Source organism: Pinus tabuliformis, chromosome X (assembly GCF_031772625.1).
Source record: "Pinus tabuliformis cultivar Carrire ecotype Pingquan chromosome X, CPIR1, whole genome shotgun sequence".
NCBI lineage: Eukaryota > Viridiplantae > Streptophyta > Pinopsida > Pinales > Pinaceae > Pinus > Pinus tabuliformis.
In genome coordinates, this window is record NC_142308.1 from 787,580,148 (window position 1) to 787,589,032 (window position 8,885).

At 39.4% G+C, this 8,885-nt stretch overlaps 1 protein-coding gene across 1 annotated transcript; it reads right to left on the reverse strand.

The window, feature by feature from the left end:
- Window positions 1–371: 371 nt before the first annotated feature.
- On the reverse strand, window positions 372–1,199 carry LOC149142198 (uncharacterized). Its single transcript, XM_089451420.1, has one exon. The coding sequence runs from the start codon at window positions 1,197–1,199 to the stop codon at window positions 372–374; it is 828 nt and encodes a 275-aa protein (XP_089307546.1).
- Window positions 1,200–8,885: the final 7,686 nt, after the last annotated feature.

Genomic DNA, 8,885 nt, shown 5'->3' on the forward strand with positions numbered 1-8,885 from the left:
CAGCGCTGAAGAGTGAGAGATCGCTGAGGCCCGAGCTGCTATAAATAGGATGATGGAGGTTCCTCAGGTGCTTGGACCATTTCTGGGGGGGTCGGCTCTTGACATGACTGAGATCCTCAGAATAGATCTTACTGCGTGCGGAGAGGGTACCGAGGTGGTGATCCAAAGTGTTGAGGCAGAGAATGTCTGCTGAGGGTGCCTGATATTCGTGGGAGTGGCTGATTGATGTGGTGTGAATCGATGCAGGGGGGCGGATCTGATTTATGAGGTACCGGTTTGTGCAGTCGAGGGGATTTTGCAGGGGATATGGAGATTCGATGAGAGACCAATTTCGAGGAGTGTGAAGCCTGAGGTGACTCGGATGGAGGAGCTTATGGGATGGCTTTGTCATAGACATCATTATTTTCTCTGACCTGACCTGTCTGTCTACTAATTGCTTTGTTGGCCTGTTCATCGGCCTCTGCATTGTTTCCCCTTAGAACGTGCTTGAAGATGGCCCCGCTGATTTCCTTGATATTGTCCATAACCCTGTATTTGATGTTGTTCAAAGCCATTTGATTGAAGTCCTTTCCAGAAACCATGGCCGCTATGATGATAGCTGAATCTCCCATAATTAACAGGTTTTGGAGACCAAGTTTTCTTGCTATAGAGGTCCCCAGGAGGAGGCTATAGGCCTCTGCCTTGTTATTAGACATTGATCCCAATCCCCACTCGTAGGTTACTATTGTTTTACCTTGGAGGTCTTTAATGATTCCTCCAGCTCCAGCTTGGCCCGGGTTATTTTTTGAGGCCCCGTCAAATTGTAAGGAGGGCCTCCTTTGCTTTTGTATCCAATCTCTAATTTCTTCTTTGGTCCCTCTCAACTTCCAATCAGAATTTCCTTTGCCTGTGCTTACTGTTTTTTGGATTCTTGCTTCATAGCTGAATTTGCTCATCCACTCTGTTTCTCTTGGGTCTCCCGGATTTGAATCAACATGGGTTATTCCATTCGCCTCAATGGTCTCTGAGATGAGCGCGATTGTTTTTGCTATTGTGTTGGAGATGCTGGGGACCTTGTTATTGAAAATGCTTTTGTTTCTGGCGTTCCAAATCTGCCAGCACAGATTTGAGGGAATGCTGTTCCACAACCTTTTAGCCAGGGTCTTGCCTTTTTTGGGGAGGGGATAGCTATTTCCCCAGTTTTTCTGCAGGAGAGCCATCTGAGTGGGGAGATCGCCTATGATCAAAGGGCTAGTGATGATCTTCCAGCAAGTCCGCGCAAAGGAGCACTCTAGAAAGAGATGGCTACAGCTTTCTTCCGAAGCCCTACACAAACAGCAGATTGAGGGACCATGGATACCCTTTTTCCTTAGATTTTCCGCTGTGAGAATTTTGCTGTTGAGGAGGGTCCAATTGAAGAATTTTACCTTTGGAAGGCATTCAGTTTTCCAAGCCACTTTGTGGAGAGGCCAGTTGTTTATTGCTGAGGCGCTTTGAAGGACTTTATAACCCTCTTTGACTGTGTAGCTTCCACCATTGGAGTCCCAGACATATTTATCTTCTGACATTCTATTAAGGGGAGCTGATCCTATGAGTGATATCTTAAGATCAAACCAAAGGTTCTTAAGATCATTGGGAGGGGAGATAGACTTCCAACCTATCCAACTGTTTTGGTCCCAGGAGGAGATATCATAGAGTGTCTTGAGATTTCCCTCTGTCATCCACCGTTGCAGGGGCCTGAGGTTTGTGAGGGCTTCCCTTGCTTCTGAGCCCATTATTCTGTCCGCCCATATGTTGATGTTTCTACCATTGCCCGGGACTCTTGAGATGCAGGCTTTGAAGTGAGGGAGAGTTTTTTTAATAAGCTTCCATACTGGGGTGCACTGCCTATCAATGATGGATTCTGAGAGGATGTTGGAGTTGGCCCCATTCAAGTATTTCTTTTTGATGACCTCTGTCCACCAAGCTCCGTTTTCGTTGAGAATTCTCCATATCAATTTGAAGCCCATGGCCATGTTGGCTAATCTTGGGATTCTTATTCCTAGCCCTCCTTTCTCGAAGGGTAAGATGACCTGTTCCCACTTTACTAGGCTGAACTTTTTTGATTCCTGCCTGCCTCCTTGCCACAAGAAGCTTCTGATGATAAGTTCCATATGTTTATGAATGCTTGCCGGGGCAAGGGTGGTTGCAAACTGATAGATTGGGAGGGCTGAAAGGATGGCTTTGATGAGAATTGTTCTGCCTGCCAGGTTGAGCCAAGACACCCCCCAGCTCTGAAGCTTCCCTCTCAGCTTCTCAATTAGCTTGACCCAGATTTCGGTTTTGACCTTTTCCTTGGCTAAAGGTAACCCCAAATAAGTGAAGTGTGTCCAGTTCCTTTGAGCCGGGATTTCCAAGATTGTGGAGATTCTTTGAATGATATGCCTGGGGACATTCCATGTGTAGATCATGCACTTATTATTGTTTAACTTGCCTCCAGAAGCTTGAAGAAAGAGTTCCAGCGTGTTCTTGAATCTCCTAGCCATGAGGCTGGAAGCGCCTCCAATTAGAAGAGTATCGTCAGCGAAGAGGGAGTGGTTTATTCCCTTGGTTCCCCGAACTATGGTGACCCCTGTTATTTCTTTTAGCCTGCGCAAATTCTCCAGGTGTATGCTTAGAGTTTCAGCCATGATGATGTAGAGGAAGGGAGAGAGCGGGCATCCTTGCCTCAAACCCCTTGAACTTTTGAAGGAATTGCAGGGCCTGCCATTAATGAGGGGGGCTGTCCAAGTGAGTGAGATGCATTCCATGACCCTGCTGATGAAGATCTCGGAAATGCCAAATTTCTTGAGGGCTGCCTGAAGGAATTGGTGATTGACACGATCAAAGGCATTCGCCATTGCTTTTATTTTCTTTAGGAAAATAAAAATTGAGTAACATTTACTTTTGGCCTTCACAATAATAATCTCTTTTATATTTTTACTTTTCACTTGTACAAGTAGAGATTGTTAAGAAGATGATTTTTACATTTGAAACATAAGATAAGTTATATTACTTTGAAATTACTTGTCGTCTACTAAAATTACTTGTCCTTTCATAAATCTCAACTTTGTAAAGAAACCTTTATTCTATTTGTTATCCCCTACAATTTCCTAGGCTGAGAAGGAGATCGAAAGAGGTAACCTCGAACCACTTTCAGCTCAGTAGCTAGCCCTATTGAGCCAGAGAGGGATCTCTCAAAGTTTTTTTATCAATGAATAGCTTTAAATAACAATTTTTTTAGAATATATATGCAAGTTTGTTTGTGTATTTGTGAATTTGAGATTTTAAGGTTTTTTGGACTAGGTTTTAGAGAAAGTGATTAGGTCTAGGCTTTAGGAATGCAAAGAGAAGTATAGAAAGGATCTAGGTATCAATAGGCTATGGTATGCTTGAAATGTTGTCAATGTAGTATATATTATAAAGTTTTGAAGAGACTAATGAGCATATGTAAGTATGAGTTCATTAGCTTTAGAAGAAATAAACACAACTATGAACACCACATAAACAAAGCTTGAAATCAAGAATCTCGTCTACTTAACTGCAAGGTAATTCATAGAAAGAAGAAAACGCATGTGAAGAAAGATTATTTATCCATTGGAAACTTATAGAAAGATGAAACAAACATCGTAGACTTACAGAACTAGAGTTCCTGAAATAAGATGTAATTGCTCCTGTATTAGCTGAAAAGATCATAACATACAAGCCTTCTCAACAAAAGTCAAACCCCTCTCTAAAAGATAAATGGTAAATATAGACTCCATTAGACCACTTCGCCAGCTTCAGGAGTCAAATTCCTAGGTGGTGGAACTGATTCCAAGATTCTCTCAACCAACAGGTGAGAGTGAGAAGGTTAAACACAAACACTTCTTGGAGACTTTGTTTTGGATTTTTCTAATTTAATGAGGCCTATTAAACCTCAAAAACAACCTATCATGTGCATTTATTCATGATTACATCATATAACCTTGAAGCAAGTTCAATTATGTCAAGATTTTTGACTTTGACCAAGTCAAACTGAAAACTAGGAAATTTACATAGTGAAATTTAAAATAAAAAACACAGGAGAATGTAGAAGTGCAATGCTGAATTTGAGCCCACTTTAAGGTATCTTTCTAAGGTGCAAATGAATATATGAAAGAACGTCAATTATATTTTCAAGTCTAGTTTCCAGAACACCTTGAATTTGTGAAAATGACCCATGGAAAGCTTTCAAAAATTCAATCTCCCAAGGTCGCTCTAGAAGCGCAGCGCCTATCAAAAAGAGGTCCAGAAAGCTAATTTTTGGCCATTTTTTCCCCCTGTTCTCAAAATTTAGGCCCTCTCTGGAAAATATGAAGAAATGAGTTTTGAGAGGATTCCAAGGGCTTTCCAAATATTCAAGCCATTTTTGATTTGAGTGCTCGAGGAAAAAGCGCAATGCCTTTTGTCACTGACCAAATTTCTGCATTAAGGCACCAAAATATCCAAAAAACCAAAAATGTTTAGAATTTCTTCAAAATTGGTCAAGAGCTATAAAATGAAGTATATTAAGCCCTCATGGATGCTTCTGCAATCATATCTAAGTTACCCTTCTCATTTTGGTCCTTTAGGGCTTCTTTGAGCTTGTTTTCCTTTTGTTTGACCTTGACATTGCAAATCATACTTTTGGCCTGGTAGTGATGTGCCATATGCCTTAGTATTTGGTTGTCTCTATTGGCCTTGTCCAGAAGCTTCTCCAAGTGTCAATTCACCTTGTCTAACTAATAATCCCTGTCTTCATTGACCTCTAAGGCAATTCAGTCTTCTAACTCTAGTTCCTCATCCAACAAGATGTGTTTTTTCTCCTCTTTCAATGATATTTTAAGCCCTTTGGTTCTTGGCCTCTTTTTTCTTACCTTGTTCTTGAGTTCCTTCAGTATCATTTATTTTTAAGACTGATTTGCCCTTGTTTCCTTGCTGCAATAGTTTAGCTTGCTCCTTTTCCATGATAATTTGCATTGCCTTTAATTGACTATTTTCTTGTTCTAAGAATGAAATTTAGAATCTTGCCCTTGCCATGTTTTCCATGAGTTCTTTGATCTGAGGGTCTTTGTATTTTATAATCTGCTGCATGCTTGAGGCCTTTTTTTCTACTTATAAGTCTACTAACTCAAACTCATGCTCAACCAAATCTTTATCTTTCACTAGTGACCCATGTTTTGTTGATGTAGAAGGCTTGGTCCCTTTCTCACCATGACAAGTAAACACAAGACCTTTTCCTCTTTTGTACATCCTAGTCACCTCAGCTATAGGTGCTTTAGGAATCTATACTGATTTGCTTGAGGAGCCAACCTCCATTTGATGTGTTGGCATGCTTGAATGCTGAACTGAAACATTGGATTCATGCCACTTCAATGTTCCTTCCAAGAAAGAATCCCATGTCATGTTCTTCTCTACAAGTTGATGGAGCACTACAGTCTTGATCAAACTATGATGAAAGAGACTAGGATATTGTTCTTTTTTTTTCACCTGTACCTTCTCTGACATCTTGGAAAGGCTCCTACATAGATAGTTGCACATGTTTAGAGGTTTCTAAGATGTAAAGTGCATTAGAATCTGGATGTGATAGGCATATATTCTAGAGAACCTTCCTTCACATGTGAAGAATTTCATGACAACTTTCATCAATGGAGCATATTTCTCCAACAAGTATCTAAAAGGTATGATATGTGTATGAGTCTCCCTGTATGGTGTTTTCAAGAAGGACATGTAATGTACAAGATCTATGTTCATCCCCTTAAACCAATATTCACCATGATCTGGTATCGCTATAGAAAGTGAAATAGAAGCCACTGAAAATGTGAACTCCATACTAGCAATAATGGCACTTTATTCTTTCAAATGAGTAGCAACCCAATCTATCAAATGTTCATGGAAACCTACTTCACACACCCTTTTGCAAAAATCTAAACAATTCACATCTTCAAAGCACTGTCTGATAAAGGGTGATGCATTGATCTCATTGCAGTTGGCTAGATCATATCTGAGAATTGTGCCTCCCTTACGCTGTTTCTTCCTTTCTGGTGAAGAATCTCCTTCCATGATGACTGAAACCCTAGCAACAGGAAAATGAGAAAAAACAGTGAGGGATGAGTGAAAAATGAAATGATGGATATGTGGAGTGGAAAAAATGGCAAGGGAAATTCTGGGACGTGGATATGGACTATGAGAAACTTGTGAAAATGAAATGAGGTGGAATGAAGGATAGGAGTATTTGTGAAAAATGAAAAACAGAGTTTCTAGGAAAACTATCCAAATTCCTTAGGAATGAGCTATGGTTTCATTTTTGGTGAAGTAATTTGGTGATTTGCAGTTGGTACAATTGTTCATAATGTATAATAAACATGTGTAGAGGTGTAGAAATATAGTTTTACATGTTTAACATATGAAAACTAGACCAACCATCATCAATCCTAACTCATTTCATGAAAATTTTACTAAAAACCCTAAATGAAAAAATCTTAATATTGAACCCATTTTGCTAAACAAATAGGTAAGTAAGGTGATGCACTTACTTGTAGAGGAGTCTAGGTTAGCAAGAAAATAATTTGAAAGCTTGAAATTTCAATTTGGGTGAGTTTCTGGATGGTTTTGAGCTCCTTTGGCACAAGCACAACACAGTCTTTGGAAGTGCATCACCAAAGCGCAGTGAAGTGTCCAGAAGCACAATGCCGACCTCATAAGGGCAGCACAGTCTCTGGAAGCACATCACCTTTAATTTTTTTTTCCAATTTTGTGTAAAAACATAAGTTTTTTTGGCTAATGGATAAGAGAGACCGATGCACAAATGGGAATAAAAGGAAAATAATGTGGGTTTTGGTCTTTTTTGGTTTATATAGGTACATTAATTTTTCTTTTGAAAAGAAATGGGCCCCACACACCTTTCAAAAAAACTGATTTTTCACTTTTAAAACTGAGTCACCTTGGAGAGATGAAACCTAGGCTACGTTTTCACTTTTTTAACATTGAAACTTCTTCTCCTAGAGCCTTTGAAACTGAAATCATGATGAACTTGTGAAAACTCATCAAGTTAATGTCAAAGAGATGCTTGTCATACTTTATTTAATGTTGGATTTACACATGATGATGATGGACCTTGAAACCCTGATGACCTAATGAAAAACTGAAACTGAATGGAATGATGATGATGACTGATAAAATGGAAACCTCATTTTTATTATGACACCTTCATCTGAATGAGGTAGGTGACCAACATATGTGACTTTACCAAAAGACTAAAATCATTCCTAGAACAACTAACTAGTGACCAAAGTTTTCTTTGTAAACCTAGTGACATGGTAAAATTTGACTTTGAGACTCCTGACAGACTTGGTAAAAGCATATTTGATCACTGGTGATAGGAAAACAAGCCTGACACTAACATTGGCTCCAACTGGGGATGGAAACTCTTTGGAGGTGTCAAGAACACTATAGACCAAGTAGCCTTATTCATTGGGCAATGGAGTCAACATGCAGAAAACCAAACTTTGACTTAAAACTGACTAAATTTTTGACATGACAGGACTACAAAAGTAAAATAAAAACAACAACTGACCAAAGAAGCCTTAGGGCCTTCGCTTCAGGCTTCAAATTCCTATGATATCCACTTAGATACTAGAACATAAAAAACACACTTGTATATACAATGGTGATGAAATTTCATAACATTTTCAAACATGATAGTGCTTGAGAAGCCTACCATTGATCACTCCTCCTGAGTAATCTTCTCCATTCATTTCCTTCAATAAGAAAGCATTCTTCCCTATGAAAGTAGGAATTATGTAGGGTCCCTTCCACAAGTTTTAAAATTTTCCATGTTTTCCCTTTTCTTCATTTCTAGCATCCCACCGAAGAACCACATCTCCTAAATTGAAATTTTCTTCCTTGGTCTTGTAATCATAGATCTTTTTAATCCTCTCCTGAAGTTTATAGGTGTTTTTAAGAAATTCCTCTCATGTCTATTGTAGATGAATCATTCGGTTTATCCTTCTTTGCATATCATTGGTCTCAGTGTCTAATTCCTGCAGATTTTTCATGACTAGGGCAGAAAGAGATGAAGGAAACATTGTGTCAATTCCATATACCAATTGAAAATGAGACATACCAATTAATTTCTTAGTGCTGACTCTATCCACCCATAAGGCATTAATCATTTTTTTATGCTAGTTCTTCTTGTTCACTTCTAAAACATTTTTGATGATGTTAACCAAAGATTTTTTGGAAGATTCGTTCAGACCATTCCCTTGTGGATGATAAGCAGTGGAATGTCCTAATACAATATGGTATGTTACACAGTAATTTGTCACTGCCTTCACTCCAGTCCTTCTATTGTGTCATGTGTCCAAGTCAAACATGCTCATATGGAACAAATGCTCTCTTGTGCTGCCGAATGACCCACTTTTCCTCAGTTATCTAACTCATCGCGACTGTGGACTTAATATACGCACTGAAGGGCACTCATGAACAGTCCATCTGTGCTGCCAGTGCGGAAGTACATCTGATTCCCGTGATGGTCCAATTTTATGCTCTACCACGAGGTTACTTATTATCTTTATTGATGATCTAACTGGCTACACTGCTCACTAGCGATGTCAGCACTAAAAGCTTAGTTGTTCACCCGTGATGATCTAGATTGGGTGAATTTGTTCCAACAGTGAGCCTTCTGGATGACTCCAGAACTAGTTGTTGGCATATTTTGTATCGCCCTCCTTTCTCTGGCATGGCAGTTCCATCAATTGTGCTACCTTCCTTGGAGATAAGCTCACTCTTCCACCTTTCATGGAGACTCCTTCTCCTATTTAAACTCTCACCATTGCTATGCATTGATAGTTTTTTATAGTTGGCAAGTTGAGCAGTGTTATTAGTGT